Source organism: Pristis pectinata, chromosome 17, assembly GCF_009764475.1.
Source record: "Pristis pectinata isolate sPriPec2 chromosome 17, sPriPec2.1.pri, whole genome shotgun sequence".
NCBI classification, from domain to species: Eukaryota; Metazoa; Chordata; class Chondrichthyes; order Rhinopristiformes; family Pristidae; genus Pristis; species Pristis pectinata.
In genome coordinates, this window is record NC_067421.1 from 10,040,249 (window position 1) to 10,068,241 (window position 27,993).

At 44.1% G+C, this 27,993-nt stretch overlaps 1 protein-coding gene across 2 annotated transcripts in view; it reads left to right on the forward strand.

The window, feature by feature from the left end:
• The first annotated feature begins 8,611 nt into the window (after positions 1–8,611).
• LOC127579173 (immunoglobulin lambda-1 light chain-like) overlaps positions 8,612–27,993 on the forward strand; it is a 70,667-nt gene continuing 51,285 nt past the window's right edge. Inside the window, exons 1-3 of one of the 2 annotated variants that reach the window (XM_052031781.1) lie at positions 8,612–8,772; positions 8,877–9,221; positions 10,862–11,506. In XM_052031781.1, the coding sequence (XP_051887741.1) occupies positions 8,724–8,772; positions 8,877–9,221; positions 10,862–11,184 (717 nt within the window). In that variant the 5' untranslated portion in view covers positions 8,612–8,723 and the 3' untranslated portion in view covers positions 11,185–11,506. Of the gene's footprint in view, positions 8,773–8,876; positions 9,222–10,861; positions 11,507–27,993 lie in introns of those variants that run through there. The other variant, XM_052031783.1, reaches the window with a different exon arrangement.

The following is a 27,993-nucleotide window of genomic DNA, read 5'->3' on the forward strand; positions in this document are numbered from 1 at the left end:
ACTTATCAAGATACAGATGAAAATGTCAATAATATGTGACCGCCGCTCCCTGACATTTAGCATTGTCATGGACATGTATAGGAGCAAAGAGGACAGGAAGAATATTTAATTGGGGAAGGGCAAATTATGGGACTATAAGGCTAGAACTTGCCTGAGTCAATTGGGATCACATTTTTGAAGGGAAATATACTATGAAGATGTGGTCGTTGTTGAGGGATTTCTTGTACGATGTTAGGGAGGCAGAGAAAGGATGGCAGGGTGAAGGAACGATGGTTGATAAGAGAGCTGGAACATCTAATTAGGAGGAAGAAGGCAGCATACATAAGGTTTATGCAGCAAGGATCAAATAGGTGTCTCGAGGAATATAGGGTAGCAACGAAGGAAATTTCGAAGGGGCTGAGGAGAGCAAGAAGGGGACATGAAAAGGCCTTGGCGAGTAGGGATCAGGAAAAGCTCAAGGCAGTTTAACTGATGTGAAGATCAGAAGGATGACCAGAGCAAAGGTAGGACCGATTTGGGATAAAGGTGGGAAGATGTGTCTGGAAGCTGCGGAAGTGGGTGAGGTCCTCAATGAATACTTCTCTTCAGTATTCACCAAAGACAGGGGCTTTGATGACGCTGAGGACAGTGTTGGTAAGGGTCATGTTCTAAAACATGTTGATATAAGGAGAGAGGATGTGTTGGAGCTGTTAGAAAGTATTAGGACATATAAGTCCCCGGGACATGACGGAATATTCCCCAGGCTGCTCTGCGAGGCGAGGGAGGAGATTTCTGAACTGCTGTCTAGGATCTATGAGTCCTCGTTGTCCACGGGAATGGTACCGGAGGATTGGAGGCAAATGTTGTCCCCTTATTCAGTAAAGGTAGTAGGGATAGTCCAGGGAATTATAGACCAGTGATCCTTACGTCTCTGGTGGGCAAACTGTTAGAATGTATTCTTAGAGATAGGATCCACTGGCATTTAGAGAATCGTGGTCCGATCAGGGACAGCCTGCATTACTTTGTGAACAGCAGATCATGTCTCAAAAGCCTGAAAGTGTTCTTTTAGGAGGTGTGCAGGCATATTGATGAGGGGAGTGCAGTAGATGTGGTCTACGTGGATTTTATTAAGGCATTTGTCAAGGTCCCACATGGTAGGCTTCTACAGAGGGTCAGAGGGCATGGGATCCAGGGAAGCTTGGCCATGTGGATTCAGACTTGTCTTGCCTGTGGAAAGCAGAGGGGTTTGGTGGAGGGAGTGCATTCAGATTGGAGGGCTTTGACTACTGGTGTCCCACAACGATCGGTTCTGGGACCTCTGTTTTTCGTGATTTTTATTAATGACTTGGATGACGGGGTAGAAGGGTTGGTTGGCAAGTTTTCATACGACACAAAGGTTGGTGGTGTAGTGAATAGGCAGAAGTTTGTCGACGATTGCAGAGGGATGTTGAAGGTTCCAGAGCTCGGCTGAGAAGTGGCAGATGGAATTCAATCCGGAGAAGTGTGAGGTGGGACACGTTGGAAGGACAAACTCCAAGGCAGAGTACAATGTAAATGACAGGTTTATTGGTAGTGTGGAGGAGCAGAAGGAATTGGGTGTCCATATCCACAGATCCCTGAAAGTTGCCTCACAGGTGTTAGGTTAGTTAAGAAATCTGATGGGGTGTTAGCATTTATAAATCGAGGGATTGAGTGTAAGAGCCACGAAGTAATGATGCAGCTGTATTAAACTCTGGTTGAACCACACATGGAGTATTGTGTCCCGTACTGGCCTCCTCTTTATAGAAAGGATATGGAAGCGTTGGAAAGGGTTCAGAGGAGTTTTACCAGTATGCTGCCTGGTTTAGAGTGCATGTATGATGAGGAGAGACGAAGGGAGCTCAGGCTTTACTGTTTGGAGAGAAGGAGGATGAAAGGAGACATGACAAAGGTGTACAAAATATTAAGTGTAATAGAGTGGACAGGTAGCGCCTCTTTCCCATGGCACAAATGCTCAATACAAGAGGGCATGGCTTTAAAGTAATGGGTGGGAAATTCAAGGGAGCTATTATAGGAAGGCTTTTTTTCCAGCGAGTGGTTGGGAGATGGAATTCACTCTCTGGGGCGGTGGTTGAGGCAGGTACGTTGGTCAAATTCAAAAGATTACTAGGTAATCAGATGGAGGAATTTAAAATAGAAGGAAATGTGGGAGGAAGGGGTTAGGTTGTCTGTGGTGGTTTAAAAGTCGGCACCACATTTTGGGCCGAATAGCTTGTATTGTACTGTTCCTTGTTCTACGTTCTATGTTCATGCTAAATTCATGAAGTGCACCAGAAGACTGGAAAATAGACAACATGACATGGATACAAAACAGACGGCAGATGCCGCAACCGAGAACAAAGCAAAAACAAACGTCTGGAAGAATGCAATGGGTTCACAACATCTATGGAGGGAAAGGAAAGATCGACATTTCAAATCGAAACCCTGCATCAAGCTGAGGCCACACATGGAATTTCGTTACACAGTTTTAGTCTCCATACCAAAAAGAGAGGATATAGTAGCAATGCATGTTGTCAAACAGATTCGTCAAGCTAACTCGAGAGATGAGAGGGTTTCCTGTCAAGAGAGGATAATTAATATTGTTGGTATTTTTTGCAGTATAGAAGACTGAGGATAACCTTATTCAAACACTTAAGATTCCAAGCGGATTTGACAGGGTAGGTGTTGAGTTGTTTCCAGTGGTGGGAGAGTCACGAACAAGAAAGCATATTGCAGAAGAGCTGGCCATGTAAAACTGAGGTGCGTATGAAATATCTTCTTTCACAGAACAGTAAATCTCTGCAATTCTAAGCCCCAGAGTTTCAGGAAGGAAAGCTCATTAGTTATAGTAAAGGAGGATATAGATAAACATTTGAAAAAATTTGGAATTAACGGTGACGGAGAACTTGCACCGAAATGGGGTTAACGCCAACATAAATCAGCCATGAACATATTGCATAGGAAGGAGCAAGGTGGAGAGGCAGAGTGGCCTACTCCCTATTCTGTTAAAAAAATGATGACGCCTGGTGCCTTGTGGTGTTAAACTTTATTTCCATAATATTAGTGTCAGGGTTATATAAATCTTCTACTTATCCTGAAAGACAGAACTCAAATAAAATAAAATGGATTTCCACAGAGCAGTGGGTGATTTCCGATCATTTGAAATGCTCTCCCATGAACATATTGATATTGGAACAAAACTGGCAGCACATGCATACAATGCATGGTTCAAAACAAAAGATCTGTTCATTGACTTCAGGAAAGGAGGCGGTGTACATGCACCTGTGTACATCAATGGTGCTGAGGTCGAGGGGATTAAGAATTTCAAGTTACTGGGAGTGAACATCACCAACAGCCTGTCCTGGTCAAATCACGTTGAAACCACGACTAAGAAAGCTCACCAGCACCTCTAACCCCTCAAAAGGCTAAAGAAATTCGGTTTGCCCCCTTTAAATCTCACCAACTTTTACCGATGCACCATAGGAAGCATCCTATCCGGATATACCAGGGCCTGGGACGGCAACTGCACCTTGCAGGACCGCAAGAAACTGCAGAGTGTTGCGGACCCAGCCCAGCGCAACACGGACACCAGCCCCCCACCCTCCTTTGTCTCTGTCTTTACCTCTCGTTATCTTGGTGAAGCAGCCAGCATAATCAAAGACCCCACCCAACCGGGACATTCTCTCTTCTCTCCTCTTCCATCGGGTAGAAGATACAGGTGCCTGAAGCCACATACCACCAGACATAAGGACAGCTTCTACTCCACTGTGATAAGACCATTGAACTGTTTCTTCATACAATAAGATGGACTATGACCTCACGATCTACCTTGTTGTGACCTTATTGCACTGCACTTTCTCTGTAGCTGTGACACTTTACTCTCTACTGTTACTGTTTTTACCTGTTCTACATCAATGCACTTTGTACTAAATCAATGTAACTGCAGGGTGTAATGAATTGACCTGTACGATCTGTATGTAAGACACGCTTTTCACTGTACCTCGGTACAAGTGACAATAATAAACCAATACCAACACCAATATAAGTAGATAACATCACGGCAATAGGTGCCTTATTGATTTCGACGTATAAATATTCGCCAGTATAAAAAGCGACCAAGTAATAATACCACGGCTCAGTGATAACCCTAATGTAGTCTCCATGTTATCACCATTCCGTATCGTATCATGGGTCACACAATTCATGATAAAAAATCAGGTGGCACTTCAAACTGATGAGACTGTTAATGAAGTTCTCCGGGTTCAGCTAATTGCAAAGTTTACCACGTGTGGAAATCCCACAAAAAATGCCCAATCCAGCAGGCTTTGTCTGGAGAAACGTCAGCGCAGATTCGGAACAGTGGTATGTTAAGACGTGGTGAGATCTTTCCCTTTCCACTGTGGACTTAGTGACTTAGAGTGGTTTTGTCGAGAGGACACATGCTCGTCTTGCAGAACGTTGAAGATCAGGGAGACTTCTTGTGTCTTTGGTGACTATACCTGCAGGAATGTGTTCACCTGCAGCACGAGCGACTTGAGCTGCAGTTGGACACACTCGGGAGTGAAGTGATTCATTAACAGGAGTCTTAGTAAGTTGGTCATACCGAAAGAACCGGCATCAGGTATGTGGGTGGACACAAGGAAAGGTAGAGGGGATGGACAGGGGTTGACGCATTCCCCTGTTGCTATTATCCGAAGCAACAAGTATATTTTTTGGATACTGTTGGGGGGTTGTCTTTCAGAGGAGGACACGTGCAACAGCAAGATCTGTGGCACAAAGACGGAGTCTGATGCACAGCAACCTGGAATCAAGGTGAACTGTAGGGAAAGGAGACCAAACATTATGTGGTCAGTCAGGAGAATATGTGGCTGCAGGTGAGATACCAGGATGATAGTTGCCTCCCAAGTGTCAGGGTCAAGGATCTCTCCAAACCATTACAGTAGATTGTCATAGGGTATGGTGTCAGAGAGAGGTCGTTGTACAGACTGGAGACACAAGCGTCTCCGCTTGCCTGAATCTGCAGCATCACATAAAACGCTGGAGGAAGTCAGTGGGTCGGGCAGCTTCAATTGAGAGAAATGCAGAGCCGACATTTGGAGTCGAGACAATTCATCTCAACGCTGTGTGCGCCGCTGGACCCCACCGCTGTCTCCGCGTTGCATGTCGAGGCCGACGACACCGATTAAAAATTTATTCTTGAAGAGCAGTCCAGATGAAGAGTTGCGATCGAAACGACGACTGTCCATTTCCCTGCATAGATGTTGCTGGAGCAGCGGAGGTCGTGGTAGATATTGGTGCTAATGACATTCCTACAAGATAGTATAACCCTTGAGGTCCTGCAGAGTGAATTTAACGAATTATGTAGAAGGTGTAAAAACACGTGAAAGATTGTAATCTCTGAATTACTGCTGGTACAGTGCAGGTGTGAGGGTAGGGGTGAGAGGATAGGGCAATAATTGTGAGAGTGAGCAGGTAAAGGAACATCTGGCAAGTGGATGGTTATTAAAAGCTGGATAGGCGGAGTTCAGGCCCAACATTTTCCTGTAGACTGAAAGACAAGGCCGGCAGTGTTGTTCAAACCTGGATGATGAAGCATATATAGTCTATGATTAGGAAAAAGAGGGATGCATATGCCTTGTAGCGGAAATTGAGATGAAGTGAGTGGTTTAGGAAGTACAATAGATGCAGGAGTACACTTCAGAAGGAAACTGGGAAAGCTAAGAGAGGATATGAGAGATTCTTGGCAGATAGGATAAAGCAGAATCCTAAAAGTTTCGATAAGTATATTACCTGTGAAAGGATAACTGGGGAGAGAATACGCCCCCTTAAAGATCAGTGTGGTTGTCTGTGTGTGGAGCCACGGGAGGTGGGCGAGCTCTCAAATGATCACTTTTTCTAGGTGCTTACCGTGGAGTAATTCATGGAAATTAGCGAGATCAGGGAAGAGAACTGCGATGTCCAGAAACATATTGACTTTACGAAAGAAGAGGTGTTGGCGGTCTTGTGGCGCATAAAACTGATTAAATCTCCGAGGTCTGACCAATTTTATCCCGTGACATTGTGGAAAACAAGGAAAAAATCCTGAGGCCCTGGCAAAGACAAGTCACTTCAATATTTTACACATTAAAATTTAATTACCTCGAATCTGCCCATTCATTCAACCTGTTTAAATGTCCCCCTCGGTCTTTCCACATGTCCAACCTGCAGGCCACTCGGAGGCTTTGTATTGTGCCGTGTAGACTTAAAATACTGATAGAGATCTGGAAGTTCAGTGGAGCAAATTCTGTTTTATGTGGACACCATGTCGACCATCCTCGAATGCGAAAGATGAAGCAGGATCTCAGCAGCAGCATCTGCTCGCCCGGACTTCATCATGTGCATTTCTTCACCTTTATACATTTGTGGGCTGAGTGAATCGCTGGGAAAGCGGTGTTTGTTGTCCTTTAAAATTCCTCTTTGAACTACTGCAATGTTTCGGCTACGAATATTCTCTCAGAATTGAAAAGTGCCGGGTTTCACAACTTGTTTCAATCTTCACCGTTTCATCTACATTCACGTTACATGGAACAGAAGGTACTAAGAATGTGGCACTTTCTCAAATAGATCATCCTTAAGTCGACACCTCAGTCGCTTCTCGCAAACGATAAAGCACTTTGATCTGTACTCACATTACATGGAACAGAAGCATTTAGAATGTTTGTGGCACTTTCTTAATTAGATTATTCCTAAGTGTACATCTCAGCCTCTTCTCGCAAACGATAAAACATATGTAGTCTCAATGTTCCCAACAACTTAAATTGCTTTAATTCTTTATCCTGTTTTACCATTTCAGCGTAATTTCCACTGTTCATTATTTCCACTTCAGAAATTAAAGCCTCCAATTGATATCAATGTCGGGACTGGCATAAACCATTTGCTGCAATCTTGCCTGTTGCTCTTGTTACAGAAGCAGCGCCATTTCACTCCGTGATCTTCGCCTGTTCGGTCTGGATGTTAGAAACCCCTGTCGAGCGAACACACAAATTCTAAGTCCCGATAAACAAGAATCCTAGCATTTTCCAGATGTAAACTTTGGAACTTTTACAGTTTATAAAATGGAAGGAGAAGTTCGCCGGAAACCTGATGACGATACCCATGCAAGACAAAACAGATACCGTCATTGAACGGAGGGCGATTTTACAAACGTTGGTCTTTACTGATGATGCAATCCATCGGCGATTATAAATATATGAAATTAGATCGTGTAAATAAAATTATACATCAATAGTACCCATGATTTACCACGGCCACAGGGGGTGGTCGCGACAAATTTCTTCTAACGGCGATTGAAACCTACCATTCAGATCATTCAGATGGAATTTAAGTAACTAATCTTAACAGGATCGACTCAATAGTAATTGGGCGCCACTTATCTGCTGATATTATACGTATGTCCCCATTTTTATCTTCATTAAAGTCAAATACAATAGCGCTGTTTTCATCCCTCGTCAATAATACAGGTGGTGTTGAGACAGACTAAAATTTGGTATTCATCAATAATCTGATCCGAATCGATCCAGCAAACTGGTAACTCAGACCAAACACCCTGTCACGTGATTTAAAAAAATCATTTTAATTTCTAATTCTAGGCAGGGGTACCTGACGATTTCAAAATACCGAATCTGTTAGTCGTTTAGCTAGAATGTGAGTAAATATTCTGACCTGGATTAACCCAATAGTAATTGGCCCCTTTCATTCAATTACCGAATGAAGCTATGTTTTCATTGTATCCGGGGGTGGCCCTGACAAATCCCTTCTGACGACGATTTAAAACTACCAAATCTGTTCACCTTTTAGCTAAAGTTTTAGTAAATTGTCTTGAAAGGATTGTCCCATTAGTAATTGGGCGCCTCTTATCTACTGATATTAAATGCATTTCCCTATAGTCGGCTTCGTTGAACTTAAATACAGTGACACTGTTTTCCAAATCCGACTGCTGCTGTCGTTCTTTGGGCAAAGGGCTGCTGCACATTCATGTTGTACACGAACATTAGACAGCTCTCCCAAGCGAGGTATACACAAAGTAGTCAACATTATCTCCCGAACCGTCAAATTTAATGCGATTTGAAATGAAACTTTATCCCCCCCTAGTACTTTCTGAGGTCTATGATACACATCCACAGCGGTGGTTTGTGGGATTTCTGAATTCGAACAGTGCGAATATATCCCGATTTAAGGTGATATTGAATGAAAAGACAGCGCAGAGGAGAGTGACTGCCTTCATGTTAAGTTCAGGGAAGAACTGTTTAGGTGCTGCGTCCAGAAGGAATATTCTGTTTTTTGTAATAGACACTAAACAGTTACCAAATTTCATATTCGAAACTCACAGAAAATCTCTTTCATAGATATGTATTGCGAGACCACACAGACGTCGACTGATGTTTTCATAGAACGGCAACGGATACAATGATTGTTATATGTTTCAGAAAACACAAATCTAATTATATATACAAAGATCCAAAATAAGACCCTCATGCTTCTCAGCAGCGGTGCATTTTAATACAGGAAGAATCTGGCAACTTCTGATTGGCTTTGATGAGTATCTGGTTCGACTGATTTGCATAGAGAAGGAACAGGCGGTGATCGCTCGTTGCACGATTCATAAAAGGAGCCAGTGAGAAAGTTTAGCCGCCACTTCATCTGGAAACAGTCAACGTGCCGGTTCTGGTGTCCAACAGTTAGTTAAAATGTCTGACTGGATCCGTGTCGTCGGCACATTGGTGTTTTGCGCACTTTGTGAGTATTTTACATTCCCAAGAACAATTAAATGGAGCTTTTCTCCGGGACTTCAACTATCTCAATGTTCTTCTTCATTCCTGTCTCATATTGATCTTTTTCAGGTTTAAACGCGGAAGTTAGAGTAAATCAGCCGCCTTCGAAGTCCGCCTCCCCAGGACAAAACGTGCAATTGACCTGTACCCTGTCTGGCTCCAGTTCAGGCATCAGCTACATGTCCTGGTACCAACAGATTCCTGGAAACACTCCCCGGCTTCTAATGTACTATTATAGCGGCAGCACTGCCAAAGGTCCGGGAATCCCAGACCGTTTCTCCCTCTCAGTATCAGGCATGACATCGACATTCACAATACCCAACGTTCAATCGGAGGACGCTGCGGACTATTACTGTGCTGTGTGGGTAAGCAGTGCAGTCTTCTTCGGCAAAGGAACGAGGCTGGGTATTGGAAGTAAGTAAAATAGCTTCATCCTAAGTTAAATACAAGTTCAAATTGAAGTTCGTTGCAATTAATATACATTCACAGGATATAAAAGTCATGAAAAATAGTTTTTTTCAACAGTAGAACAGCACATTACAAACACGAGTTATTATCAACTTAAATTAATATAAATTATCCCTAACTTACAAGAGAAAGTAAACATCACGCTGCTGAAGATTCTTGTTAATTTACGGAAAATGATTATTTAATTAACATCAACCCAGTTCATATTTTATTTGCAATTCTAAATGTATTTAGATGCAAATTATGTGCTGCTGCTGTACACGCGGCCCCTGCACACGATCCTGGCTCACTTGGTCATAGTTCAGTGAAATAACTGGAATTGGGAGCTAATGCTTTCTGGTGAGCTTTGACAGAACAGCAGTCATTTTCTCATAATAACATACGGCGCTCAGGGAATCTGAACGAATGAGCCAACCCACTTCGGAATATGGCCCCATCCAAGCACCTTTTTACCCATTGATTTCCTGCTCTGCGGTGCTGTGATACGGCGAAGGAATTTGTCTTTGATATTGAAACAACAGTTTCCAATTCAATTTGAACTGCTGAATACATTCCATAAACCACTGCAAGATTTTGCAGCACTGCATTAGCACACCAGAACCACATTTCTACCTCAAAGCCATTTCAAAGCAATCATGGTCCGGGAACAAGGTCTGACATTTCATGATATTTATATCCTGTGAATGCACTCAAGATTGTGATGGAACCTGCCAGTATTTAATTCCATTCCCTGTGCGTATAATGAAAATTCTTAACAAATTTGAAGGAATCACGCAGTTGTGGAATGATGTATAATTAAAGCTCCTTGAACTCTCCTGACATGGAATGTGGTTTGTGAAATATGTTGCGGAAGATTCCATAACTGCAGCGACAAATTCCAAAAATGATAATAATGTCGAGATTTGAAAGTGATTTGCTTGAATAACGGGCTTTCAGCACCGGTGAAGTTTAACATCAAGGTCTTTCCAGCTGATATGTTTAACAGTGACATCTTTTCTCCCCAAATAATGAAAGAGCATGTTTCGCAGTTTTACTCCAGAAATTAGTTACTTCTTTTAATGCGCAGTGTGGCATTTCGAGGAGGCGGATAAGCATTTCAAATATAAATTAAGCTTTAGATTCATGCTTGTCTCAGAGGGACATCTGTGAATCGGTGACGACGGCGTCCATTAGACTCCTATCCTTATATTGCTGCGGTACTTAAATAACGTCGAATTCCCGTGAAGTGTGTGCACAGACCAAAATAAGTTTGAATCTATTTCTAAAAATCTCACGACCGTGAATCGCTTATATCTGTTGATTTTTATTTGAACAAAAACAAACCGAAGTAAGAGTGGGTGAACATACAAAATAAACATCGCAGTTAGGATCTTTCTCATTAACGTTCACGGAGATTATTTAGCCGACTATTCATCCGGATTTGATTTTTAAATTCTGTGGAACTGATGCTTTTAATTGGCTTGATAGAAAATAAAAAATTATTTGTTAATCTGAATAGATCAGTGCGATACTAATTACATTTCAAACAAATATGTTATCTCAGCGACAGAAATTCCTCTGATTTAACCGTGACATCTTTTAAACAGGTCCGCGGGCACCTGTCCTGACTGTTCTGCCGCCTTCAGCGGATGAAGTTACGGCAAAGGGCACCGCCACCCTGGTGTGTTTGGTGAACGGGTTTAATCCGGGCGCTGTGAACATTGAGTGGACCGTGGACGGCAGTGCGAGAAGCAGTGGCGTTGAGACCAGCCCGATCCAGCAGGAAACGGACAACACCTTCAGTACGAGCAGCTACCTGACTGTTCCAGCCCTGGAGTGGAAAACACACGAACTTTACTCCTGTGTGGTTCAGCACGAAAGTCAAGCGAACCCATTTAAGGCGAACATCCAGAGATCCAGCTGTATCTGATGTCGGAAGTTTGTGAGCTGAGACCGAAAAAGTTTGATGATCACTATTCAGTTCTTTCGTGTAGCAACAAGGTAGAAATATACTGGACTTCCGAGTTTGAATTAAAAAAATGCAATTTGAAGTGAATACTTTGAATATTATGACGTTTTCTCTTTACATGCAGTTCTGCAGAAAGATTGTAGATGTTGATTAAAGCATCAAGATGACTTAATATTGCGTTTGTGCATTCAATAACGTTAACCAGTGACACGGATATTGCTGTTATAACCCAAGTATTCTTCATAGCCGTTGAATAAAATAAACGAAAGGATCACAACTGCAATGTTGTTTCCCTTTGTTTTATTTGTTTTCCTCAAACGATGACCAGTAAAAAATAGTTATCTTTGCCCCTAGTTCTGAGCTCCCGATGCTGGTTTTTCTCTCAGTGTCGATCAGGAATCACAAGCTTACAGCTGTGGGTAGCCTCTGCCCCGCGACAACTGTACAATGCGTTCTCCGGAACCAGACGAAAGCAGCAAAGGCAGTTGTTGATGTCAGTCTGTGTGCAACACTGTTCCGATATTGCCCCTGTCAATATGGACTGCGTCCATCCAGCTAAATACCCGTGTGAACCGGGCATGGCAGCTTGGTCTTAGTGCCAAGTGGAATCCCAATATTAAAGGAAAATGCAGTAATTACTGTATTTGGCAGATCGGGCAGCGTATGTGAAGAGAGAACTTGAGGTTATGTTCCAGGTTGATGACTTTCATCAGAACATCCCCATCAGCGCTCAGTTCCTCAACGCCTGCCGTGATTAAAGAGTTTGTTAATTACTTGTAGTTTGGTAATTCGGCTGAAGGTTCGGACGGTTCAATGTTGCATTAATAAAGAAGATAAGAAATGTCCGGACCTGAAACTTACCCGGAATCCCCTTTAGTTTCCAGCAGAAAAAACTAGATTCTGCAGACGGATCTGCACTTTATATTCCCAGAACATAGCACTTCATGCCCATCCTTTATCCCACAAGACCATCATATTCACACTCAACAATGATGGGGTTGTTTTAAAATAATTATAAACCTTACACTTTGCTTCTTCCAATTGTCCGCTTTACATAAACATGTGGATATTGGCGTGAAGTTCTCTCACAGCGAAATCATACAGCATTGGGCAACAATAAACCGTTGAATCAAACAGGGATTTTCCTCAGGACAATGTGGTGAGTGCAGGGCATTTTAAAACACATGTACATAAAAGCAGTGAGAGCGAGAGAGAGAGAGAGAGAGAGAGAGAGAGAGAGAGAGCGACAGGGATAAGAGAAGGGCAGAGGCAGAGGGACAGAGTGAGAGAGAGCGCGAGATAGAGAGAGAGTAACAGAGAAAAAGAGAGAGAGAGAGAGAGAAAGAGAGACGGAGACAGAGAGAGACGGAGACAGGGAGAAACATGATTGTGAGGAAGAGAGTTAATCCCTGTCAACAGTCAGAAGTCGCTCGTCATTGCTTCCCATCTCCACGCTGAATGTATGTTAATTATATTCAATTCACGTGTCAAACCGACCCTGAACTGCTCGTCCACCAGATTCCGAGCAGTGCCCTGCAGATTTGAATAATTCGCGGCAAAAAGTATTTCTCCATGTGATCACTGGTTCTTTTGATAATACCTTTAAGTCTGATACACTTAAATACCGGCGATACTGTCACCGGGACTAGTTTGTTCAATTAAAACCTTCTTGACTTTGAACCCCTCAATCAAATCAGACTTTCAGCTTAAAGGAACAATTCCAAGTCCCCTTGAGTGCCTTTACTTCACCCAATCTCTTCACAATATCTGCCTTTGTTATGCAGTGGGGGGAATGACATTTTGTGGAAGAGCAGAGAGCAATGATATAAGTCATCCCAGTACACACCATGTCTGTTGATTCCTCGATTGTCCAAATATTCATCCACATCGGACGACCAGATTTGAACTCCTCCATTATCTGCGTATTCACATTTTCTTGGAAAAGAGAATCCCTCTGATTTATAACCTTGTCATCGAATAGGTTCCTCCTCATCTCATCCCTAAATGGCCATCCCCGTATCCTGATATAACATCCCTAAATTCCATCTTCCCCGTCAATCCCTCTTAGGATATGTATCTTTCTTTTTCCTTTTGCAGAGAACTCTCCTCTCATTCTTATAAAGTGCCAGTGACTCTGGAGCAGCTTAACTCAATGACCTTCATCTACCAGTGCCCTTCTCTCAGAAATTTATCCAATAAATCATATATGCACTGGTGGGAAGGCAATAATATCTGCACATAATTATCTTTCCTTCTTTTCCAATATTTTTCTAAATTTCCAAATTAATAAACATAACAGTAGTAATTATGCACATCATACAAAGGGATCGGGATTACAATAATAACAGTCAAGTTACACAGACACAAAGAGTAAAATGTAAAATCTGAACCTCCCAGTCTCTTGAATATCTAAACAAGGAAAAGATTGATAAAGAAATTTGATTATATGAAAAAAGCCCAAACCAAAAAAGAACAATAGGAAACCAAGTAGTAATAATAAACAAAAACTAACCAAAAACTGAACAAAAGCTGGGCTGTCATACTTCGTCGGTTAAAAGTATTATTATGTCATTAACTCCGCTCCTCCATATTCGAATAGAAAGCTATTGAAAAAGATTCGGAAAGGTCAGCTCATATCATATGAAAATGTTGAATAAATAGGCTCCAAGTTTCTTCAAATTTAACCGAAGGCTCAATAGTACCACTCCTAATACTTTGCAAGTTGAAACATGTTATAGTTTGGGAAAACCATTGGAACGTAGTAGGGGGTTTAGGATCTTTCCTTTTAAATAGAATGGATCTCCTGGCTATTAACGTAACAAATGCAATCATACGACAAGCTGAGGCAGATAAATAGCCACAATTCATCATTGGTAACACAAAAATTGCTGTAATAGGATAAGGTTTTGAATCGAAACTGAATACTACTGAAATAATATCAAAAACGTCTTTCCAATATTTTACCAAAAGAGGGCAGGACCAGAACTTATGTGTCAGGAAAGCTTCTCAGAAATACATTTATCACAGATAGGATTCATATGGCTATACAAACGAGATAACTTCTCCTTAGGCATATGGGTCCTATGAACCACCATAAACTGTATCAGAGTGTCTCGCACACATTGAAGAGGTCTTAACTAATTGGAGAATTTTCTTCCCTGTCTCTATAGATAAAAGTATCTGAAGTTCTCTTTCCTATTCATTCTTAATTTAATCAGATATCCCTAATGAATTTTCATAATCAGATCGTAAAATATTGCTATCAAGCCGTTGTGATAAGGGTTAAAAGCTATTTTTTTCCGTAGTTTCACTTTGATGTGGTATCGGAGAAGTAGGTAAAGTAACAATTAAAAAGTTTCTAAGCTGTAAATATCTAAAAAATGTGATTTGGGCAAATTGTATTTATTAGACCACTGTTCAAAGGACAAGAAACAGTAATCAACGAATAGATCACGAAAGCATGTAATTCCCTTTCGTTTTCCATAAAAGACAAACTAGATCAATTGTAGATCATTGAAATAAAGCAATTAATAGATAGGACTTGATAAGATAAATCTATTCAATCCAAAAAATTTAAGAAATTGAACCATATTCGTACTGTGTGTTTAGTTATTGGATTAATCATTTGTTTATTCAATTTAGTATGTGCAAAGGGGAGCGAGGCCGCTAAAAGAGAAGCCAATGAAAACTCTTGCACTGACTCACACTCGAGATACACCCACTGTGGACATTGAATAGCATCCAAATCTTGTGTCCAAAAAATTAAGTATCGAATATTAATTGCCCTGTAGTAATTTCTAATGCCAGGCAAAGTCATACCGCCATCATTTCTTTTTAATTTCTATAATTATTTCTTACTTAACCTTGGGTTTTTATTCTGCCACATCTACGAAAGAATTTTAGAATCAATAATATCAAAAAAGGATTTAGCCATAAAGTTTGGAATCGCCTGAAATAGATACAGGAATTTAGGTAAAATAGTCATCTTAACAGTATTGATTCGACCAATCAATGGTAGGAGCAATGGGGACAATTTAGTAAGCAATTGTTTAACTTGATCAATTAAGGGTAAAAAGTTAACTTAAAATAAGTCCGTATATTTCTTAGTAATTTTAACCCCCAAATAAGTAAAATAATCAGACACTAATCTGAATGGTGATTTGCTATAGGTTGGAACTTGCACATTTGATGGGAAAAGCTCACTCTTATTAAGATTTAATTTATCACCAAAAAAACCCCCTGAACTGAGAAAGCAATGATAATACTGCAGGTGCAGCGGCTAGTTACACACTACCAAATCAAGACACAGAGTCGCTGGTTTCGAAATTGAAGGTCTAAAGCCGACAGGGGAGCGGTGCGCCTTTAATAGCCGAGCAAATCCCGCGCTACATTTTCCGCGGGCTTTCCCAACCCAATGCTGGGGAAGAAGGATGGCCCCGCGCCATCTTGGATTGGGGCCTCCGATGACGTCGCGTTGTCGGAAGCCGTTTCGATGCCGGTGCGGTGAGTCGCTACAGAACCTCCCCCTCCCAGAACCGGCAATACCGTCGCTAAAACCAGAATTAAAGAAACCATGACTTGGGTGGCCTGCCCATGCGCCGCGCTCGCTGTATCACCACGGGCTGAACCGAGTCTAAATGAGCCGGCTTCAGCCAGTGAACCATAAACACCTCCTCACTCCCCCAAATGTCCAGCACGAACATAGATCCATTGTTCCTGACGACCCAGAATGGCCCTTCCTATGGCCGTTGCAGTGGTGATCAATGCGCACCCCTCCTGACCAAGACAAACTTACAGTCTTGGAGGGAAGTTGGCAAATGGGCCGGGACCTGTCTGTGTCATGAGGTGGGAATTGGAACCAGGCTTCCAAGCCGCTCACGCAGCTGGTCCATCGCTGCGGTAGGTCCTTCCTCTGGCTGCCAAGGTGCTGGTAGGAACTCGCCCAGGATGACTATGGGCATTGCGTAGACCATCACCGCGGATGAGGCATGAAGGTCCTCTTTTGGCGTGGTGCGTATCCCCAGCAGGACCCAAGGGAGTTCATCTACCCAGTTGGGCCCCTTAAGGCGGGTCATGAGTGCCGACTTCAGGTGGCGATGGAACTCTCCACCAGCCCATTGGATTACGGTGATAGGCGGTGGTGAGGTGGATCCGGGAACCCCACAAGTCGGCGACGGCAGACCACAGGCCAGATGTGAATTGAGCGGTTCTGTCAGAAGTAATATGTGTTGGGACACCGAAACGGGCCACCCAAGGTGACAAAAGGTCCCGTGCGCAGGACTGGGCGGAGGTATCTCCGAGGCGAATGGCTTCAGGCCAGCAGGTAGAACGGTCGACAATAGTGAGGAGGTACTGTGCTGCTCGGGAGACTGGGAGGGGGCCGACCAAGTCGATATGGCTATGGTCAAACCTCCGACAGGTAGGCTGAAAATCCTACAATGGGGCCTTGACGTGCTGCTGTACTTTCGAGGTCTGGCAGTGAATGCAGGACCGGGCCCATTCGGAAACCTGTTTACGCAGGCCATGCCAGATGAAATTGTCTGACACCATCTGGACAGTAGTCCGGATGGATGGGTGTGCAAGGCCATGGATGGCATCAAACACACGTCTGCACCAGGCAGCTGGCACGATGGGGCTGGTCTACCTCTGGAGATATCTCAGAGTATGGTGCGCTCACCGGTGCCTACCAGTAGGTCTTGCAGTTGCAGGCCCGAGACTGCGGTGCGATAGCTGGGCATCTCCGTGTCCATTCGCTGTGCCTCTGCTAAGGCGCCGAAATCCACCCCCAGGTATAAAACTTGGATGGTGGCCGTGACAGTGCATCCTCGACCATGTTCTCTTTCCCCAGCAGATGGCGGATGTCAGTGGTGAACAGCGAGATGTACGACAAGTGCCGCTGTTGCCGCGCTGACCAGGGGTCGGAGACCTTGTGGAAGGTGAAAGTCAATGGCTTGTGGTCAGTGAAAGCTGTCAACGGCCTGCCCTCCAAGAAGTAACGGAAGTGTATGATGGCCAGGTACAACGCCAACAGCTCGCGGTCGAAGGCGCTATACTTGAGCTCTGGTGGTCAAAGGTGCCTGCTGAAGAACGCCAGTGGTTGCCAACACCCTTCGATAAGCTGTTCTAGCACGCCTCCGACTGCTGTGCTGGAGGCGTCGACCATGAGGGCAGTCGGGAAGTCCGTGGGAGGATGCAACAACATGACCGCATCTGCCAAGGCCTGCTTGGTTTCGAACAACGCAGTGTGAGCCTCTTCTGACCAGACAATGTCCTTGCTTCCGCCCGACAGGAGAGCAAACAACGGGCGCATGATTCGGGCAGCGGATGGTATGAACCAATGATAAAAGATGACCATACCGAGGAATTCTTGCAGTCCCTTGATGGAGGTGGGTCTGGCGTAATGGCAGATGGCATTGACCTTAGCAGGAAGGGGTGAGGAGTCGTGTTTGTCGATCTGATGACCCAGGAAATCGATTGTCTCCAGCCCGCATTGGCATTTGGCTGGGTTGACGGTCAGGCCGAAATCCCTCAGGTGAGAAAAGAGTTGGCGGAGATGCGTGAAATATTCCTGGCGGCTGTTGCTGGCGATCAGGATGTCATCGAAGTATATGAAGGCGAAGTCAATTTCGCGCCCGACTGCGTCCATGAGTCGTTGGAAGGACTGAGCAGCGTTCTTGAGACCAGAGGGCATCCGGAAGAATTCAAAGAAGCCGAAAGGTGTGATCAGCGCCATCTTTGGAATGTCGGCAGAATGCACCAGGATCTGGTGATACCCGTGGATGAGATCGACCTTGAAAAAAATGGACCGCCCATGAAGGTTGGCAGCAAAATCCTGAATGTGCGGCATGGTGTACTGGCCGGGGTATTGATGTTGTTGATGGGTCGGTAATCGCCACAGGGCCGCCAGCCTCCGGCTGCCTTGGGGACCATGTGTAGAGGAGAGGCCCATGGGCTGCCGACCTGCGGATGATCCCCAGCTCCTCCATTTTTCTGAATTCCTCCTTTGCGAGGTGGAGCTTTTCTGGGGGTAGCCGTCGGGCGCATGAGTGGAGGGGAGGGCCCTGGGTGGGGATGTGGTGCTGGACGCCATGCTTGGGCAAGGTGGTGGAGAACTGGGGCGTTAATATGGACGGTAACTCTGCCAGGACTCTGGAAAACTCGTTAGTCGATGTGGTGACGGGAGCCGAGATGTGGGGCCAGCAGCTTTGAGGCCCACGAGAACGTTTGGAAGGTCACCAAACGCTTACCCCGCAGGTCAACCAGCAGACTGTTAGCTCGAAGGAAGTCAGCCCCAAGGAGTGGCTGCGTGACGGTGGCCAGGATGAACCTCCAAGTAAAGTCGCAGGTGCTGAACCGTAGGTGTTCCAACCGGGTGCCAAAGGTCCGAAGGCGCCGCCGTTGGCAGCTCTGAGGGCCAGTCCTGGCGTAAAGTTGCGAGGCTCGCGGCCGTTGGGAGGAACGACGCTGACTTCAGCTCCGGTGTCCACTAGGAACCGACGTCCAGAACGCCTGTCCCACACATGCAAGAGGTTATCCAGGTGGCCAGCCACCATAGCCATCAGCGGCGGCTGGCCCTGGCGTTTCCAGGAAACCAGCATGGTGTCCGGCATCTGGGGTTGTCAGCACCCCACCACCGGTGGTACAAACACCATTGGTCGGTCGCTGCATCAGACCTGGTGGCAGGTGGCGGGCTTTCGATTGCCGGGTCTGGCTTGCTGGGCTGCTGGGTACGTGGTGTGGCGACGTGCTCGACAACGCCCCACTCTCCATCTTTGTCCGCCAAAGGACATCCGCTCGGGCAGCCAGCTTCCGAGGTTCGCTGAAATCGGCATCCACCAGCAGCAGGTGGAGGTCGGCGGGTAACTGCTCCAGGAAGATCTGTTCAGCAGGCAGGGCTTATGCCCATCTGCCAGGGCCAACATCTCATTCATGAGAGTGGAGGATGGCCTGTCACCCAACCCATTGAGGGGGAGGAGGTGGGAGGCTCGCTCACGTTGGAAAAGGCCGAAGATCTCGAGGAGGAGTCTTGAACTTATCGTATTTCTCCTCCTCTGGGGGGGGGGGGCCTCGATGAAATCCTCGACCTGGGCGGCGGTGTCCTCGTCGAGGGCACCCACCACGTAGTAGTACGGTGTTGTCCCTGGTGATCTGGTGAACCTGGAACTGGGCCTCAGTCTGGTCAAACCAGACACTGGGCCGGAGTGTCCTGAAGGTTGGCAGTTTTAGGGCTACTGCCTGTACCTCTTGCTGTGCAGACATCGTGGGTCCAAAAACGTTTGGGCCTGTCGGGGTCACCAGTGTAGTGGTTGGCTACACACTACCAAGTCAAGACACAGAGACGCTGGTTTCAAAGTCGAAGGTCTAAAGCCGACTGGAGTCAGGTGCGCCTTTAATAGCTGAGCAATTCCCGCTCTACAGTTCCCGCGCTAATGTCACGCGCATGTCACCTGACCTTCCCGTGCGCGGGATTTCCCAACCCAATGCTGGGGAAAAGGAGGGCCTGCGCCATCTTGGATCGGGGCCTGCGACGACGTCGCGATGTCGGAAGCCCGTTCAATGCCGGTGCGGTGAGTCACTACACAGGAATGGATTTCTCAGGGTTAGAGATATAAGGTAACAGGTCATCTGCATATAATGATACCTTATGCGTCCCATCTCCACGAATAATGCCATATATGTTGGAATAGTCACGAAGAGGAATTGCCAAGGGTTCCAAGGAAATATCAAATAGTAAAGGACTTAAAGGGCAGCTGCGTGTAGTGCCTCGAAAAAGCCTAACAAAGGGGGATCTCTGATTATTAGTCAGTACAGAAGCCAAAAGTGTATGATATATCAATTTAATTCCAGATATAAAATTTTGGCTAAAATTACATTTCTCAAACATGTTCAATAAATATTCCCATTCAACTCTATCAAAGGCCTTCTCGGCATAAGAGAAATAAAGGCGTCTGATGTGTGTCGATTGTCTCCAGCATTATATATTTCTTTCCAACAATCCCAAATAATGCAGTTAGACGATTTGGCTTAAAATTTATTTTAAGAAGCACAGAAAAAGTTTGAGATACCTCTATCCAGTATTTTTTTCATACTGGGACATGCCTGGAAGATATGAATTAAAGAAGTCTCTCCATTATAGCGTTTATCACAACAAGGAGCTATATCTGAATTGAAGCGCAATAACTTGTCTTTGGACAGGTGAGCTCTGTTGCCTACTTTATATTGAAGAAGGGGGTGAAGCGCACATCATGAAGAAGTATTAACCAGTTTAAAAAGATGATTCCAAGTTTGCTCAGAAATTGAAATCTGCAGATCGTGTTCCCAAGCATTTTTAATTTTGTCGAAAGAAACCTATTCGTTCCAGATAACCTACCATAAATCTTGGATATTGAACCATCATAAAAAGGAATGAAATTAAAAATTACATCTGGTAAATTCTTATTAGGACATGGGAAAAGTATGTACTTGAGATCGGAGAAATTCTCTAATTTGCAAACATAGAAAAAGGTGAGTTTATTCTCCAATAAAAATGCGCTCAGAAGGTGGCAGTTGACAGCCTTGAAATACTGCAATCATTCGGGGATTGATATTCTCTCAGAATTTTACATTGCAGGCTTTTGACCGAGCATCAGTGAGACAACAGCGGGTTGTTTCCAAGGTAGGATAGTACCGAACTTGCAGGATCGTGCTTGTCATGGTGCGCAACTGGAGCCCATGTCCGTCATGGAGGTGTGCCCGCGTTCAGAGTAGCTCACTCGAGCAATTTCAGAGCATTCTGTTGATAATTGCAGTAGCGGGACATTAGTGGTGCAACGTATGAATGTTTAGAGAGTTGAATGGCTGACCAATTATGCTGCCTGCTAAATAAAAGTAAGTCATAGATAATTTCGATTAACACGTCAAATTTTCTTGTCATTTTTGAAGTGAAATTCAAGACTTAACTTTTCCGCGTTTTTTCCCTGAAACCACTCACACCACTCGCTCCCACCTCTCCTTTACCTGCCTCACCATACGGCATTCATACTCTTCTTATTATTCAGTATTGATGAACAGGATATAATCTTTCGGAAGTTCCTGACGTCCAGTCGCAATACAATGACATAGGAGCTCTGGAGGTTGGTGATCATAATCATAATGAAGTCCATGTCTCAGGCGCTTCACGTAAATAATAAGGCATCTGTCGTCTAAACGTTAAATTCTTCAATTATTTTTGCGGATTGACCAATTCGACATTATTTCCACTATTCCTTACTTCAACGGTAAAATTAATGCCTCCAATGTCTATCAATGTCCGGACTGGCATTAACCTTTTGCTGCAATCTTGCCCGTTGCACCTGTAACAGAAGCAGCACCATCTAACTCTGTGATCTTCGACTGTCCTCTCTGGATGGTAGGAATGCCTCTCGCGCGCACACACAAATTCTAAGTCCCAATAACAGGACATAGCTTGGATAAACAAGAAGCGTGAGCATTTTCCAAATGTTATTTTGTAACTTTTATAGTTTATTAAATGGAAGGAGATATTGGCTAAAATCTGACGGCGATGCGCAGGCAAGAGTCAACGATTACCGACATCGATCAGAGGACGATTTTACAAACGTTGCTCTTCCCCGATGTTGCACTCCACCGACGAAATATACATATAAAATTATATCAAATGCAAATAATATTATGCTTCGATGTGGCCTTGAAAAATCCCTTCTGACGACGACTTAAAACCACCAAGTTTATTCATGTCAATAGTCTTAACAAGATTGACCCAATAGTAATTGTGTGCCAATTATCATCTGATCTTTTACCCATCTCCCCATTTTCTAATTCATTCAAGTCAAGTACAGTGACACTATTTTCCAAGTGCGGGTGATGCTGCCATTATTTCATCAGAGGGCTGCTACGCATCCCTGCAGGACAGTGAGAGCAGACAGCTCTGCCAAGCCATATAAATACAAGGCAGTCAAAATTATCTTCCGAAACGCAAACCGAATATAACTTGAAGTGATTCTTTATCCCCTCCAATCCTTTCTGAAGTCTCTGACACACATTTGCAATGGTTGTTTGTAGTATTTCTGAATTCGAACATTGCGAATATATCCAGATTAAAGGTGGCACTGTAAGAGAGGGCAGCGCAGAGTACCGTGACTGCCGTCATGTTATGTTCACGGAAGAACTGTACTGGTGGACCGTCGAGGTGGTATATTCTTCTTCGTTTTTCAATGGTGACTAAACTGTTACCGAATTTAAAATTCGAAACTCACAGAAAATCTCTTTGGTACATACGTATTGCGAGAACATACAGTGCCCACGTCTCGGAAACATTCAAGAATGTGGAGATTGCTGTTGTTCAGCTTGATTGCAGTACAAGGTTCGAGATATTGAATTTCGGGCATCATTTTTCTCAGACTATACATGGCTCTACAATAGCATTTCTTCAGGATCTTCGTCATGAAATCTGCCTTGGTTTAGAGGACGATTCTTCTCACTGCTTACACATTTACAAATTTCAAGCTACCGGCAAGAGATGAAAATGCGCCTTGTACATTCATGATACAATAAAATATCGGAAACCCCGATGGACAGAATGGTTATCTTGCAGGGAAAATGCATTGTGTTACCGACCCCAGTTTGCTCCTATCCACTCTGAGAGGTGTGCAGGAAGTCAAGGTAAGCTTTTATAAAATGGCCTTCAGTGCTTGTGATATACACTAAATTTATTCATCTTTCTGAGACGTCTTTCTCGAAAAGAAATTGAGTAACATCCATGTACTTGCGTTTAGAGAAATGAAAGGGGATTTAATTGGAAATGAATTGTAGTCGGGAAGGGATAGATAGAGAAGAATTCAAAAGTCCGATTTCTCCAGCTGGAGATTCTGGAACTCAGCAGCAACAGCTCGGGATAAAGCAGGTGGCCAATTAACCTCGTATGAGAACAAATTGTTCATGCTGGTGGTTGCAAATCTTTAGACTTATAACCCTCAAATTTGATTGAATGGGGAATTAGCTGACAATAAGCATTCTGAAACTAGCTGCAACCTAAAATTCGCAGAATTATTTATTGATGTGAGTGTAATTACTATGTAGCTTTACAATATTTGCATTACCTAATTGTTAACTGGGCCGGTTTTCCAAAGCGAAGGAGGAAGGGATGTTGGGCGGAAGGTGACTGTGGTTGACAGCTGAGGAGTGTATGAGACGTCTGCAATTTCCGTTTCAAGAAGGGTAGAGGGTATCTTTTCAAAGGATTAATCCTGGTAGTTTCTGAAAATGTTAGTGAAAGTACAATGCATGGTACATTAGACAACACAGAAAGAGGGCGGTGGGGAGACAGAAGGCAGCTATATCCATATATGTGAATGATATATAATGATCTATTTATATAGGTTAATGATCTACTGTATAAAGAAGGCATGGCAATTCAGAAAATCTGAGTCACTTGAAGTGAGGGGTTGGCAAATTATACTTGAAAATAATTGTGTCAAGTTGTCTACCATGCCATATGTAAGGTGTTGATCACGTCACTTATCAAGATACAGATGAAAATGTCAATAACGTGTGACCACCGCTCCCTGACATTTAGCATTGTCATGGACATGGATGGGAGCAAAAAGGACAGGAAAATATTTAATTGTGGAAGGGCAAATTATGGGACTAGAACTTGCGAGTGTCAATTGGGATCACATTTCTGAAGGGAAATATACTATGAAGATGTGGTCGTTGTTGAGGGATTTCTTGCAGGATGTTAGGGATAAATTTGTCCTGGTGATGCAGAGAAAGAATGGCAGGGTGAAGGAACCGTGGTTTAGAAGAGAGCTGGAACATCTGGTTCGGAGGAAGAAGGCAGCATACATAAGGTTTAGGCAGCAAGGATCAGTTAGTTCTCTCGAGGAATATAGGGTAACAAGGAAGGAAATTACAAAGAGGCTGAGGAAAGCAAGAAGGGGACATGAAAAGCCCTTGGCAAGTAGGGTTCAGGAAAACCCCAAGGCATTTTCACCTATGTGAAGATCATAAGGATGACCAGAGTAAAGTTAGGACCGATTTGGGATAATGGTGGGAAGATGTATCCTGAAGCTGCGGAAGTGGGTGAGGTCCTCAATGAATACTTCTCTTCAGTATTCACCAAGGACAGGGCCCTTGATGACGCTGAGGAGAATGTTGGTAAGGTTAATGTTCGAGATCATGTTGATATCAAGAGAGAGGATGTGTTGGAGTTGTTCGAAAATATTAGGACAGATAAGTCCCCAGGGCCTGACGGAATATTCCCCAGGCTGCTCCGCGAGGTGAAGGAGGAGATTGCTGAACAGCTGTCTAGGATCTTTGAGTCCTCGTTGTCCACGGGAATGGTACCAGAGGATTGGAGGCAAATGTTGTCCCCTTATTCAAAAATGGTCGTAATGATAGTCCAGGGAATTATAGACCAGTGATCCTTACGTCTGTTAGAAAGGATTCTTAGCGATAGGATCTACGGGCATTTAGAGAATCATGGTCTGGTCAGAGACAGTATGCATGGCTTTGTGAAGGGCAGATCATGTGTCACAAGCCTGGAAGTGTCCTTTGAGGAGGTGTTCAGACATCTTGATGAGGGGAGTGTAGTAGATGTGGGCTACGTGGATTTTATTAAGGCATTTGGCAAGGTCCCACATGGTAGGCTTCTTCAGACGATTAGTGGGAATGGGATCTAGGGAAGCTTGGCCATGTGGATTCAGACTTTCCTTGCTTGTGGAAAACAGAGGGTTGTGGTGGAGGGAGTGCATTCAGATTGGAGGGCTGTGACTACTGGTGTCCCACAACGATCGGTTCTGGGGCCTCTGTTTTTCGTGATTTTTATTAATGACTTGGATGACAGGGTAGAAGGGTGGGTTGGCAAGTTTTAAGACGACACAAAGGTTGGTGGTGTTGTGAATAGTGCAGAAGTTTGTCGAAGGTTTCAGAGGGATATTGATAGGTTCCAGATTTGGGCTGAGAAGTGGCAGATGGAGTTCAATCCGGAGAAGTGTGAGGTGGTACATCTTGGAAGGACGAACTCCAAGGCAGAGTACAAAGTAAATGGCAGGATTATTGGTAGTGTGTAGGAGCAGAGGGATTTGGGTGTCCATATCCACAGATCCCTGAAAGTTGCCTCACAGTTGGATACGGTATTTAAGAAATCTGATGGGGTATTAGCTTTCATAAGTGGAGGGATCGAGTTTATTAGCCGCGAAGTAATGATGCAACTCTATAAAAGTCTGGTTGGACCACATATGGAGTACTGTGTCCAGTTCTGGTCGCCTCATTATAGGAAGGATGTTGAAGCATTGGAAAGGGTTCAGAGGAGATATACCAGTGTGCTGCCTGGTTTAGAGAGTATGCAGTATGAGGAGAGACGAAGGGATCTCCGGAGAGCTCATGTCTCCTCACATCCTCCTATACTCTTTGGAGAGAAGGAGGATGAGAGGAGACATGACAGAGGTGTACAAAATATTATGTGTAATAGTTAGAGTGGACAGCCAGCGCCTCTCTCCCAGGGCACAAATGCTCAATACAAGAGGGCATGGCTTTAAAGTAGTGGGTGGGAACTTTAATGGAGAGAGATATCAGAGGAAGGTCTTTTTACCCACAGAGTGGTTGGGACATGGAAGGCACTCTCTGGGGCTGTGGTTGAGGCAGGCACGGTGGTCAAATTCAAAAGATTACCAGATAAGCATATGGAGGAATTTAAAATGGAGGGAAATGTGGGAGGAAGGGGTTAGGTTGTCCTAGGCGAGGTTTAAACGTCCGCACAAGATTGTGGGCCGAATGGCCTGTATTGTACTGTACTGTTATGTGTTCTACGTTCTATGGTCATGCTAAATTCATGAAGGGCACCAGAAGATTGGAAAATAGACAACATGACATGGATACAAAACAGACGGCAGAAGCCGCAACCGAGAACAAAACAAAAACAAACGTCTGGAAGAATTCAATGGGCTCACAACATCTATGGAGGGAAAGGAAAGATCGACATTTCAAATCGAAACCCTGCATCAAGGTGAAGTCACACATGGAATTTTGTTACACAGTTTTAGTCTCCATGGCAAAAAGAAAGGATATAATAGCAATGTATGTTGTCCAAACAGATTCGCCAAGCTAACTCGAGAGATGAGAGGGTTTGCTGTCAAGAGAGGATAATTAATATTGTTGGTATTTTTTGCAGTATAGAAGACTGAGGATAACCTTATTCAAACACCTAAGATTCCAAGTGGATTTGACAGGGTAGGTGTTCAGCTGTTTCCAGTGGTTGCCATGTAAAACTGAGGTGCGTATGAAATATCTTCTTTCACAGAACAGTAAATCTCTGCAATTCAAGCCCGAGAGGTTCAGGAAGGAAAGCTCAGTAGTGATATTTAAGGGGGATATGGATAAACGTTTGAAAAATTTTGGAATTAACGGTGACGGAGAACTTGCACCGAAATGGCGTTAACGCCAACATACGTCAGCCATGAACATATTGCATGGGAAGGAACAAGGTTGAGAGCCAGAGTGGCCTACTCCTATTTTCCTATATTCTTCTAATAAAATGATCACAGCTGGTCCCTTGTGTGTTAAACTTTATTTCCATAATATTAGTGTCAGGGTTAAATAACGCTTCAATTTTTCCTGAAAGACAAAGTTCAAATAAAATGAAATATATTTCCACAGAGCAGTGGGTGATTTTCGATGATTTGCAATGCTCTCCAATGAACATATTGATATTGGAAGAAGACTGGCAGCACATGCATGCAATGCCTGGTTCAAAACAAAAGAGCTGGTCATTGACTTCAGGAAAGGGGGCGGTGTACATGCAGCAGCCTACGTCTATGGTGCTGAGGTCGGAGGATCGAAGGCTTCAAGTTCCTGGGAGTGAACATCACCAACAGCCTGTCCTGGTCAAACCACGTTGAAACCACTGTCAAAGAAAGCTCACCAGCCCCTCTACTTCCTCAGAAGGATAAAGAAATTGGGTTTTTCCCCTTTGACTCTCACCAACTTTTACCGATGCACCATAGAAAGCATCCTATCCGGATATACCAGGGCTCGGGACGGCAACTGCACCTTGCAGGACCGCAAGAAACTGCAGATAGTTGTGGACACAGCCCAGCGCATCACCGACACCAGTCTGCCATCCTTGTACTCTGTCTTTACCCCTCGTTGTCTTGGTGAAGCAACCAGCATAATCAAAGACCGCACCCACCCGGGACATTCTATCTTCTCTCCTCTTCCATCGGGTAGAAGATACAGATGCCTGAAGCCACATACCACCAGACATAAGGACAGCTTCTACTCCACTGTGATAAGACTATTGAACTGTTTCTTCATACAATGAGAAGGACTATGACCTCACGATCTATCTTGTTGTGACCTTGCACCTTATTGCACTGCACTTTCTCTGTAGCTGTGACACTTTAATCTCTACTGTTACTGTTTTTACCTGTTCTACATCAATGCACTTTGTACTAACTCAATGTAACTGCAGGGTGTAATGAATTGACCTGTACGATCGGTATGTAAGACAAGCTTTTCACTGTAGCTCGGTACAAGTGACAGTAATAAAATAATAACATCAACAATATAAGGAGATAACATCACGGCAATATGTGCCTTGGTGATTTCGACGTATAAATATTGGCCAGTATAAAAAGCGACCAAGTAATAACAGCACAGCTCAGTGATGACCCTAATGTACTCTCCATGTTATCACCATTCCGTATCGCATCATGGGTCACACAATTCATGAGAAAAGAAAGGTGGCACTTCAAACCGATGAGCCTGTTAATGAAG